Source organism: Rhodnius prolixus, unplaced genomic scaffold (genome assembly GCF_049639745.1).
Source record: "Rhodnius prolixus isolate KJV_2025 unplaced genomic scaffold, Rpr scaffold_5, whole genome shotgun sequence".
In the NCBI taxonomy this organism is placed as follows: domain Eukaryota; kingdom Metazoa; phylum Arthropoda; class Insecta; order Hemiptera; family Reduviidae; genus Rhodnius; species Rhodnius prolixus.
In genome coordinates, this window is record NW_027411624.1 from 38,312,266 (window position 1) to 38,325,419 (window position 13,154).

The window sequence follows — 13,154 nt, forward strand, 5'->3', positions numbered from 1 at the left end:
TAAATTACCAAGTATACTAAAGAATGGGTCAAGAAGAGTTAAGAAGAGTCCACTTACACTTTTACAGATTAAAATTCTAGATAATATAGTGTAAGATCATTTGAAACAATGGATTAGTTTTTGCGAGAAAACAGCAACTATACTTTTTAAAGTTCAAAACAAGTTCCAAATGTAAGTCTTATTATCTCACTCCGAATTTCGTTATCGTTATTCGAGATCGTTATGAAATCTCTTACACTTTTATACAATAACATTTAACCACTTTTAATGAAGAACCCAAAAGTCCTTTTAAGGGAACGTGTGATACTACTTATTTGTGGTAAATTTTACTACACCTGCTTCTAAAAACAATAACCTTTATAGTTTTTGGTACCAGAACAAATTCTAAATTTCAAGTTAATTAATTTTTTTAAATAGCAAAAACAGAAAGTGGTGTGTCCACCCTTTTTTAATTTGTTTAGTTGAAGGATAAATCAATCAATCCCTAATGAAATATTAATTACAACCTATGTAGTTCACAACATAAGCCTATATAGTTCATTTGCAGACCAATCACAATGGTGTAGGTGAATACCTCATAACTGCGTAACAAAACTCAGTGATATGATTAACCATCGTCATAGAAGACCATACAATCATATCCAATTAATGGCTACTGCTAACTATTCAAAGTTGTAACAGTGCACTGCAGGTAAATGTACACACATTTACACGCGCAATTACAGCCAGGAAATTAATAATAACAATAGCAATTACCCTGGAAGTGTTGAGATAGGTGTGGTGTTGGGATAATCCACAGCACAATAGACACCACATGACCAGGGAGACGTCCCACAGCTCCATCTCCTGCACATTGGCCCTGCAAATTATACACATATTATATATATATATATTAGCTAGCTTGAACAGCGTTCGCATTAATCTTTATAATTTATATCGAAAGAAACTAAAATAAAGAATAACTATTAACATTTAGAATCATTAATACAAGATAATATAACATTACACGTTAATCTATAACTTTTTTTCATCAATTTTGTAAGAATTTTTTTTTGAAGCAGGCCTGGTGGGAGAGGGAAGCTTTCCTCCAAAATTTCATTTCAGTTTGTTATTACAGACTACAAACTTTAAAATGTTAGCAAACAAATTAATAAAAGTTTTAAAAGTTCTGAATTGGAAAAATGTTTCAATCTTGAATAAGCGAGAATAGAGCGAGTGTTTACACAATATTCTGCCCTATTGGGCCCCTCCCAAAGGAGGCCTTGCTTCATGCGGTGTCTTTTTCCATCTCAATGTAAATTAATGAAAAACTACATTAGCACAGCCTATGTTTGTCAGTAATCAGAAGTAAATTCAAACTACCAATTCTATGTGGCACGATCCCAATACTTATGTTAGAAAATATATTATTTTAAATTCAGTAAATATATATTGATCAAAAGGTTCATTCATTTGAAAATGTATCCTTTGAATTCAGGTATGCCCTACCAGTTGCTATGTTTAATAATGGCACAGTTTATAATTAACAACAGTTAATTAGAGAGTGCAAATTGCAGAGAGTATAAAAGCAAATGGCCAAAGCTTATAAATTAGGAGGAGAGAATTAAACACACTCACACACACATACACGTATATAACATGCAACATTTCAAAAACAAATATATAACTCTTTCTACAAAGAGAATTCACAATAACTGTCGTTCGTCAAATATGCAACAGAAATTCTCTTACTGTGATAACGTGTTGTATTGTTGTTGTATTTGTTGCTGTCAGTCATAAATAAGTAAGGAGTTAGAGAAAGTGCAGTTTTAGGCAACTAGGAGTGGTTAACCTGTTTGAAGTTTCTTTTCGTCTAAGGGTTTCTATTAAGAGCTTTATTTGAAGCTCTCTAAATTGTCGGTTGCTGCACTGAGCTGCACCATGTTAAGGAGTATTAAATGAGTTGCAATTTGTGAAGTGAACTTCTTAAAGTATTGAAGTGAACTAGTTTCTAGCACAAAATCCAAGTTGAATGAAAGAATAGTTATCTGTGGCTAAGGAAAATCGTGGGTGAGTTCAAATTAGAAGATTTTCAATTTCAGGAATTCAAAATAAGTATTTCCGGCAAAAACTTACATTACTAAAATTTGGAACGAATGCAGTACTTCCTTCCATTGCTAAAAAGAGTATTGAACTATTTTACTAATATTAGAGAAAAAAAATAAATTGTCTAAGCAATATTAAAACTTTATAAAATTTATTATGAATTATTCTGGTAACAAATGGTTCCTAATATTATGAAAACAAATTTCCAAAAAAGATAAATGTCCTTAAACAAAAGTACGGTCATTACTTTTTGACATTAAATACCATTTATTGTTTGAAAGTTTATTAATCCAATATTAGGGCCAGATTGTACAGATTATTCTCAATAGTCTAAAAGTGTTTTAAGCTCAATTAAAAGCTTATGGAGAGATCAAAGCCTTTTGATTGTTTATACTTAATCCACCTAAATATTAGCTTTTGTAGCTACCTTTCAGAACTTCGACTCTGTACTCTGAAAGTAATTTTCAAAAATGTAACTTTTTAACTTTTTTCATTCATAGATATAAGAAAATAAAAAGTTACTGCAAATTAATTAAATTATAATTCTTATGTAATGAATTTACTAAAGTTAAGGAGAACAATTTGAAGTTAAATTAATGGCTAGCTCCAACCTGGGAGTTTCCCTCTTGAGATTAGAAGAAAACTGCGAAGTTTTCGTCTTATTGTGGGCAGAATGGTGATCAAAAATCATCCAATAACTGGATAAATTTGTTATATAGGTACAAGAGTTTTGGAAAAAGACTGGCCTTTTGGAACAAACAGGGCGTATATTGGTATCCCCAAGGCACTGCAGCCATGATTTAATGAACAATCCCCGAGAAAGATTTAGTAGATATAACTCCTAGTCGTTTTTACAACATGACCTTCTCTAAGCTCAAGAGATCTCACGACCCTACCTAACGATTACATCGCCGGAAATCGGAGAGACCATTTTAACTTCTTACTCACACTGTATGGATAGAATTTCTGGGTTAAACAACCCTATCCTGAGAATTAAATGCTTGTTATAATGAACCTTAAAGTTCTAGCAGGAAAACCTTGCCTTTTTTACAAGGTCTCATGAGTGCATATGTTATCCCGACGCCAGACCTCAAAATTAGGTATCAAGCATCTCAGATTAAATTATCTATCTGCTCTAAATACTACTTACTGCTTCCTCATCGTGACCCCACCAAAGTCAGGAAATAAAGAGTGGTATTCGGACATGGTGAGAGGTATCTAATTCCCGCTAAAGAGCAAACATAGAAAGGGAACTCCAATTTAGCTCAAAGTCTTATATATGCATTAACTCGATCAGTAAGCCCCTAAATTTCCCATTATCGAAAACAATGTCTATTTTATCTCCTAAACTTAACAGCATACTTAGACTGACTCCATCAGGGTTATAACTATTTCACTTTTACTTCTTTTAGGTAAGTTTCCGACATGAGATGTTTGGCACTTGCGAGACCAGAAAGCCTCCCCCAAAAAATACCCCTGGACCTAAGAAAAGGAGAGACTCATTCTCCTTGGTCAACAAGCTGAAGTGCCAGAGGTAGAAACTGTCCCACGTTCTTATTTAATTATTCAAAATGTATCTGATCCAGGAAGTGAATAAACTACTTTTTCAACTCCAAAATTTACATCCCACTCAGCAATTTCACCTCAGTTCTTCACTTAATAAAAAAATCTCACCAAATTATTGAAGCTGACTAAGTTAAGCCGGGTATAATGGAACGACACACATACTCCCAGAGACCCAGCTGAAGTAATCATGTACACTGACGGAACATTGTTTTGTCTGTTAACTCTATACACTGAGTGAAGAGACAAACTTGTCTCTAACAAACGTTATTACTCTACGAGTTACCGACATTTTGAAGACACTATGTTCTACACAAATATACATTGTAGTCTGCTAACTATGTGGTCATAATTGTTGTATTCTGCGCATACAGAGTGAGTTACCAAGAAGACAAAAATATTTCTGCCGAACGTAAATTGGGACGAGGAATTAGATGAATGCCATAAATGGCGGGCTACTAGATTAGGCTCGGGATGGGACCCTGAAACCCCTGTGTCCTGTAGCCTTAGGAACCTCATTAAGCAGACATCTAGCGGATATCCCGTGTTCGAGCTCAGCCTAATTCTACGTACTAATAAGTTTCCGCCTAGTGATTCGAGAGAGCACTAGATAGACTGAGGTCGGCAATGTTCAGATCCTGGGCGCCAAGGATTATAAAAGTTGACTTGCCTGTAGTAATATTAATAATGAAAAAAAGAGCATTCGCATATTGCTAAATAAAAGAACATTTCGGCCTTTATTGATATTAATCCGCTGGTCAGAAGAAGACCTGTTTTTCTGCAGAAAAACACAACAATAAATTTACGCAGGATATAAATATTTTTTACTGTCATAATGATTATTGATTGATAGCCCACTGTAAAACTGCCTAAATAAAGGAAATAAGATAAATAAAAAGTTTATGTCAAAACTCATAAAAGAATTCAGAGAAAAATCATAGACAAGGAACTTCCTTGATAACTGTAAATATTAATGTAACTTCCTTCATACAAGTTCTGCAAGATTACAATTTCTAATGTAATCAACAAGAATGCTAAATATTAACTTGTGCTCAGTTATTACATAAAGAATTAGTAAGAAAAACAGATAAAACTTTCTTTGCTGTTAATGCTACTTACTGTAAGAGGAACACTTAATAAAAAAAAGAACAGAATCTTTTAACAGTGTTAACGTTCTTTCCTCAAGAGTGCCACTTCAACCTTTCTTTGAAGAAGCTGTTTTTCTTTAAGATTTACGGGGTTATTTTCTAACTTTTTAACTTCCTTACTTCATAATTTTAGTTTATTTAAAAATCAACTTTCTAATAATATCAACAGATTTTAAGTTTGGTTTAAAGATAATAATCCAATTAAAGCTAATTGGAGTACTGATAATGAATATTTTTTCACCAACATTTACAATACAACACAGTCCTAGGGCCTTAGATTTCTTCTAAACTTCTCTTTGTGAGATTAGCGTAATCGAAAAATAGTCTAATAAGATTGGTTATTCAAAAAAGCTATAAGATCTGGTTTTTAGTACAGATAAAATTTTTTATGAATTTTTCAACTTCCATTACCGTATATTCTGAAGCACTTTCTTCTCCTTGGTCACTATAAGGCCGGTTAAAAAGAAGTCAACATTTTGGTTTTATAATCGATTATAATAATAGTGTGAAAAAATTCGAACACATTTTTTTTATTCACAATTTACACGACGCAATTTTATAAAACTTAAGAATTTACATGGAAAACACCAAATTTATTTAAGAACGCGACTTTTCTGGCCATCCTATTTCTTTCATATTGGCAACTGAACTTAAATTTTTAATCCCTAATAATATTATGAAGAAATTTTACGAAGAAATAGTGTTACGACTGTTTCTGGTTCTTTCATTCTCTGTCTTTTTTATCATTGACTTTTTTTCCTGAATTCTTTCATTTAACCTTTACAACTTTGCTGTTCAATGTTTAGAATTTCAACAGCTTCTGCTGAGCGAAGTAAAAATTGTTCCAGGTGGGGACTCTTGCTTCTATTACATGATTCTTTTTTTTTTTTTAATTTTAATATTTATTTCTTTGAGTAACAAGGACTTGAAGTGGCCTGCTTTATTGATGTCAAGGCTACTATAACTCAATTATTTTACGTTTATACTTATATTTATACGTCTTCATCGTATACATCTTAGTAGCTTTTAGAACCTTGCGAGTCCCAGACCTCCTCAACGAGACTGTTTTCTTGTTTGACATTAATTTGCGATTACTTTTCCCTTTATGGAATCCAATTGAATTCTCGCAAAGTTGGACACAACCCCAGCCAGCCATTAAAATGCCGACTGACATGTTTTAGACATGGAATCTCTAGATTGATAAACGTGGTCAGAATACAAAAAATAAAAATCCCAGAAAAATAAAATTCAATATTTTGTTAGTTCTTAAAAACTCCTTTTTCAACGTTCAAGGGAACTTGAAGCATGTTTTTCCGGTGAACCCCAAATTACGATTACAATAATACCTTTTATGGAGGACAAGAGAAAGTAAAAGAACGAAAGGATGTAAATATAAACTATTAAAAAGTTCAATTCGCTTACCCTATTATTAAGTTTATCAAAAAATGATGACAACAAACTGAATTACATATAAATTACAAGACCATAAACTGATTTTTCTCAAATTCACTGATTAGCCCACATTGATTAAGATGTAATGCAGTTTACCGTTATCCACTATAGAAATCTCGCCACACACAGACATCACAGACTGGACAAAAACTTAAGCTGTTTCTGTGCACATTGCAATAAACAGAATATTATTTCCTAATTCTCTGTTTTTTAAAAACACTAATTAAACTCAGAAACGCGCATGCGTCAGCTAGTTGGAGATAATAGAAATGCTGATTAAATAATTGCTTCTTGAGATCTACTGCTTCCAAAACATTAATAGCAAGAATGAAGACTTTTTTTTTATTCTTTAGTTGAAATCTAGTTTAGGAGTCGAATGATACGCCCTACAGAAAGTTCTTTTTAATTTACTTTCTTACTAAAAGGATATGGTTTAATGAAAAAAAAACTGAAAACAATTTTATCATCTCCGCAAATCAATTAATCTTCAAAACTGGAAATCTAGCAACGCACTTAATAGATCAACTTCATTAAAGTGGTAGCACCTTTTCTGACCAGTCTTGCTTGTGTAAGCAGATTTCAAGCAGGGCAGGTGTCAAGGGAAGTATCTGTATCAAATAAAAAGAAGCAATAAAATGAATTGGGTTTACAAATATCCACGCTACGTGATCAGTAGACCAACCCCACCGATAGACGAGGTATAAATGTTTGGCTAAGTCAAGAAATTGTATTAGATCTTATTTTTATTTATTTTAACATAAGTAATATAGACATTTAACTAGCAAATAACATATTCTCGTCTGATAGGTGAACAAGATGGATGTACTATCCCATTATTGGACTATCACTTGAAACAAATTACCGTATAAGGTTGTAAAGTGGACTTAGGGTGAGAGGAGATTGGAGGCGGACGGATGATTTAGGGCGTACTACTCAAGGGCGAAAGTAAGTCCGCTGCTGGAGCTGTCTCTGGAGCTGTATAGGATGAAATAATCTCGGTTGAATGGGCAGACAAAGGGGGCCGACCCGGTGGACCGTACCGTGACACAGGAGGCCCGACCAACTGTGAATATTTCGTATCCACGTACTAACCTTTCTTAATTCTCCTGGTTTCATGTTAAGACTCTCATCTCGTATATTTTATTTATTTTAGTTTCTCCTTCAATCCTCTCTACTCCCCATCACTTCGTTGCAAAATCATGTTTGTTACACTAAAATCTATTTTGAAGATTTTTAATATTATTTTTTTAGAGGAAAAATTGTGTTTCACTTTATAATAAAGGGTCTTTACCATGTGACAAACTCTTTTAACTAAACCTAGATTTCTAAATTTGATGAAAATCAGTAAACTTGTAGAACAGGATTTAAGAAAATAGCTCCGATGAGTCATTAGAACATTATTAACTGTTTACTCAATAAATGATCATTTTATTTGAAACATTTTCCAGCGAATTTTATTTTATACGGTTGTGGCAGAATGTAGGGCTAAGTTTAAAGTCGCAGCCGTTCTGATACTGTTCAGAACTCGCTAAAAAGCTTAATGAATCCAGATCAATTATAAGCTCTGATCCAACTAAATTGCTACTAAGTTAAAGTTAAGTTTTTAAATTAGCTCTCAATTGGTGTAACTAAGTATAACTATAAGATCATTACGTAAAGTAGCCTATTTTTGACAAAAAAATATTAGCACTTTTTCTAAATAGCGGATGAGTGTATTAAATTAATAGATTTTGTAATTCTGTAAATACATTGACGAGGACAAGAAAAAGATTTTGTCCGTCTGGGAGGAACTAATATTTCCCAGCTCCATTCTGAAATATTACTCGGAGTCTGAATAACAACCAAGACTTAAAACTTCAAGTAAAGTTTGTAAAAACATAGAACAGCATAAAATAAAATAACGCAATAATGAAAGCTATATAACTTCCCAACAACACACCCGGACTTTACGAACCAGAATTTATGTCCATTGGCTGCTTAAAATGAAATGAATCCATCCTAGCTTCCACAGCATTATCTCCAAAAACATAAGTAGAAGATGGGAAAGAAGCTTTGTGAATTCCAAAAACTCTAAAAAAGAAAGGCAAATCTAAGCCGCTATCATATATAATATAAACCCTCCATGTATACTACTAAGTTCAGAAGACGCTAAAAGACTTTTGGTGTATCCGAGAAGCTAGTTTATTGATCATTTACTTGGTCTAGTCTTTGAGCTTATAAAAGGCTTCCTTTTCTTTTTCAGGGAGATCAAAATATATCTTGCAACTCTCCAATTGACACATATGTATAATATCTGGATGATTTAGCTAAAGTTATAACTTTAAGTCAGACAACTTTCTCTTACAGGAATACTCAACAAGGCAGGCAATTAGTTTATAGAATTAAAAAAAAAATGTTCGAGATGTTTTCGAGGAAACAACAAAAGACGATTAAAGTAAAATAGGCAAAGTAAGCTACCATATTGTCTTAATAATATCATTTCATAAACCTATTAGATAATAAAGAGAAATGACTATCGATATTTACTTTAGCTATGCAAAATAAAGCTTACTTTATTGCGAAAATATTGTAAATAGTGTTAATCAGTGTAAAAAAAACCCTCTCAAAACTTGCGCTTGGCACAAATTTTCTTTTTTTTTCACCCAACGAGAATCACATAACAGTAAGAAATACAAAAGATAAAGGCTGTCAAAGAAGGAAGTGGTAATACGGGAAAAGAATGCTGATCTAGCTCTGAGCCTACTCAGAGGATGGGGCATCATCATTTGTATTGGGACTAGAAAGTGCCCAACAACCTTTAGACGGAGAGGAGAGCTGGTTCTATAGTCACGACAAGAGTGGAAAAGCTAAACTTAACCCTATCGAAGGCTATAAACCGCACAAAATGCTACCCTGTCGAAACATTAGCTAGTTCACCACATGGGGTAAAACACCATGTTCCTTAACACATCCTCCTTATACTAGAACATCTCTTGACAAACTAATGTCTTCCCTAAACTGTGCATATTCCTTAGTTAGTACTAGGACCATGTTTTCTATAAATTTGATATTTATTTGTGCATGCGTTGCACAAAGTTTTTAACATTGTTCAGGTAAAGGGGCCGGAATTAGACTGGAATGGCACGTTAGAAGATAAGCCTGTGTCCAATCTTCCCTCTCTTAAATTGAATTTTCAGTGGTAAATTTTACAAATAATAGTTATTGATCTACATAAATGTGATTAGCCGCAGTTTTATATATTAATTCATTAATAGCACTTTTATATAATGTACAATTATTTTATTAATATCTGAAGTAATTTCTGCGCTATCATAATATTTTTTTTTTTTATTAATTGCACAAAATTTGTGCAAATAAATTGGGTCAGTTAGAAGTAATATTTATATTTGAAAAAAACTAATTGAGATTGATGGTAGCCGCGATGGTCGGATTAGTTATTGACAGCTGGGCGACAGCAAAGAGGAGCGCGCTACGTTAACTCAAAACACACGAACAAAGGGTGTGATCAAATATCGAGCGATGTCATGATCGACACTGATATCGAAGTGCTTCTAACACTTTCAACCTATACAATCATATATATCCTTTAATTGCTTATATCTATATAATAAAAATTTAATTCTATTAAACATGTTAAAACATTTATGAAGCAATTAAAACAAGAAAAAATTAATATCATTGTACATATTATGGAGTTAAAACCTTGGAAAATAGTAGAAGAAATTTCTGGAACAACTTCGAAATAACAGAACTCAGAAACTACTCAAAAGTTTTTCATTGCCCCAGAGGAAGCATTATGACGAACACTACTCCAAACAATGCCTGAAAAACAAAAGATTTTCATTAGAAATATTTTGCTAAAAAATTTAATTTTTTCAAATAAGAACTGTAACGCGTTTTATTAAATATAGCTTTATGCTCTATATCCATTTAGCAGTTAAGTAAAAATTCTATGCTTTTCTTGAACATTTTTAACTAGGTGTTAAGATAAAAATAGCAAAAGAAAGCCCAAACATCGGACTTTTTAAAACTTTAATTTGCTAAAATTACTGGAGTAATTTAACCTCTGTTTTCACTCCATTAATCATTTAACGTCTGCCAATCAACTTAATAGGCGCTTAATTAGCGAAGCTGATTAATTCATTACATTCTAAATTTTGAATGAGAAAATGTTCGGTGAAATTAACTGTTAACTAACTTCTTTCTTCTTTATTGTTAATGACTGGAATGATTGCGTCATGGTAGTTTGTAATTTTCTTAAGTTCTGTACCAAAAATACACTGATTTTAAGGGATTCTGGATACGAATAAAAAGTTTTTAGCTTATGTCCTTAACCTTCTCTCTTCCTGTGGGTGTTTCTCCTCTGTTTATGTATTAATATTTCCGGAAATTATAAATAATTCTTCTAGATTAAAAATAAATCCTTTCGTTCATTTCAAAGCGACAAATATTCCATGGAGCAGATACATTAATGCAAATAATATTTTATATAAAATATAAGCTAAACTTAAGAGACATGTTGAGAGGTGTTATCATGAGAACTGGTCCTCTGTAGTGCAGTGTAGTCGAAGAGTGCACCGCCGGTAGTGTACGTATGTTAGTGACTCCAGAGAGAGATATCTTGTCTTGGATACATTCCGCTACATCTTGATTGCACAACCCTCTCCCGGACAGCTGGCACACTTATCATCCTTATCAAGATACTACTTTCAAAAAGGAACATCATCTTTTGTTGATAACAACTTTTTCGTCCCATTCTGCAGTATTGTTTTTATTCATAACAGATTCTAGATATAGTTTTTCATCATTCTTTTTCTTCAATGACTTTTCTTAGATCTTTGCCCCCAGGAACTTGATTAAAAACAAAGTACACTAGATGATTACATTCGTCTGAAGTAATCTGGTAAGAACTATCGCTAGACTTTTTCTTTTTGCAATTCACATCAAAAAATTTTCTCCAAACTTACTATTTGCATTTTAAAAAAAAGAAGAAAAGATTACTTCATGTTACAAAGATCCTTATGGATCACCACGTCTGTACGCACTTTGGCCCCTACCCTCTTTTTTTAAATATCTATTTCAGTTTATTTCAATATTATACTTAATATAAATTAACTTTTTACTGAAGTTTGGTGTGCAGATATTTTTCGATAAAATAACAGACCATTATCTATTATTCAACGTAAATCCACAATTTTATAAATTTATTTGTAAATGACTGAAAATCCATTAATCTTCATAAGCGATAAAGCAAGTTTTTAAGCATTTTTAAATATATTTTTCGCAGGGAAGCTTTCTATTACTAGTACTTACTTTAAAAAATGTAATGTGGTTCAAATCTATTCTGCTTATATCTTTAATTATTAATATAATGATTAACTAACATCAACATCAGAATGAACAAAAACCACTCTACTTATGTTCCGTAACTACTAAACCAGTAAACAACAAGAAGTGTAAACTGGCGCTCGCAGACAACACAAATAAGACAGATCTAACATTACCAACATACAACCAAAATTCTATAATTAGATTGATTAATTCTACATTTATTAGTCAGAAAGAAAATCTCTAGGTTGCGCTACTGTCAAATAATAGGAACACGTTTGGTACTTAAAGAGTGAAATTATGAATTATGAAAATGAAGTTAACGGTTAAGTTTGATAGCGCTATCCACCGCCATTCACAACATCCTGTTGTGAAGGGGGGAGGGCTAATTGTACGTGTAGCACGCCTAAAAAATAAGGGCTACTAATTTTTTTTTTACCTATATTGTAAAGCCATGCAACCAGAGGCGAAAATATCAAACGAAAGCGCCTATAATATATTGATTGGCATTAGGATTTGCATCAGGATTCCTCGAACTAGTGGCAGAAAAATGTTGTTTATTCTTTTACCAAGTTTGCGGGAGGGAGGCAATTTACTAAAATTAAAAACAGGGCCCAAAGAGAAAATTAATTTGAGTAATAGCCAAGGATAATTTGTAGTGCTAAGAGAATTCTTTTTACAGAGAATATATATCAAGAAGTAGATAAAGCGGCGAGGTAAGATGCGAACGTAGGCCCTTATATATATGGCACAAGACATTATCCTAATAATATTAGACCCAGCTCTGTAAATAACCATGGAACAAAGTTCCTTTCATTCCCAGTGACGTGTTAATGCCTGCACTACATGTTCACGTCATCAATTAATTTACCTTCGCTGTTCCTACATCTCTCTCCCATTGGTGTGTGTGTGAAAGAGTACGATGTGTAAAGACGGTAAACTACATGGGGACCAATGATAAACTACTGTTTTATAAATTCTAATTGTCAGAGAGATACAATGAAAAAGTAAAAATGGAGCAAAAATCACAAATAAAACTGAAAACTATTGAAAATGGAATGAATTTTTTTTTTCTTTTATTTACTTCTACGAGCTAAAATGAAGAGAATAAAATTTAATCAAAATTAAATTTAAAGCAGATTTGATGAATAGAATATTTGTGGGCGATTATTATAACAGCCCTTCAGTTCTATCGGATAATCTCTTTGAAATGTATTTTCAATTAAAAAAAAAAGAAGAGAAAAGCCGTCCTAGAATGACGCAGAAATCAATAGATGAAATCCGACCATTAAACTCATTTTCTGGACAGTCTTTCTTAAAATAAAACATACATAAAATTACACTACGAATTCTAATTAAAATAAATAAATAAATTTGTGTCGCATGAGTTTCCCAAAAAAGTTTTAGAGGCGCAGGCTAATAAGACACATTTTAACATATACCACAAAATTGTACTAAACCAATTTTCCCAACATACAAACTAAATCTTTCTATAAATGGACGATGTTTAACGAAAATTAGTAAGCATTTTCGAGAAAAAAAAAAAATATCAGTTAACTTAAAAATCAATTCTGAAAA

General features: G+C 32.5%; 1 protein-coding gene across 7 annotated transcripts in view; it reads right to left on the reverse strand.

Annotated features, from left to right (window-relative positions):
* The window catches only part of LOC141458730 (probable G-protein coupled receptor CG31760), a 54,977-nt gene that overhangs the window by 26,889 nt on the left and 14,934 nt on the right, over nt 1–13,154 (reverse strand). For 4 of the 7 annotated variants that reach the window (XM_074137094.1, XM_074137093.1, XM_074137095.1 and 1 more), the window contains 2 exons: nt 9,951–10,070; nt 757–859 (listed from right to left, as the gene is read on the reverse strand). In XM_074137094.1, the coding sequence (XP_073993195.1) occupies nt 757–843 (87 nt within the window). In that variant the 5' untranslated portion in view covers nt 844–859; nt 9,951–10,070. Of the gene's footprint in view, nt 1–756; nt 860–6,218; nt 6,360–9,950; nt 10,071–13,154 lie in introns of those variants that run through there. The other 3 variants (XM_074137097.1, XM_074137091.1, XM_074137096.1) reach the window with 2 other exon arrangements.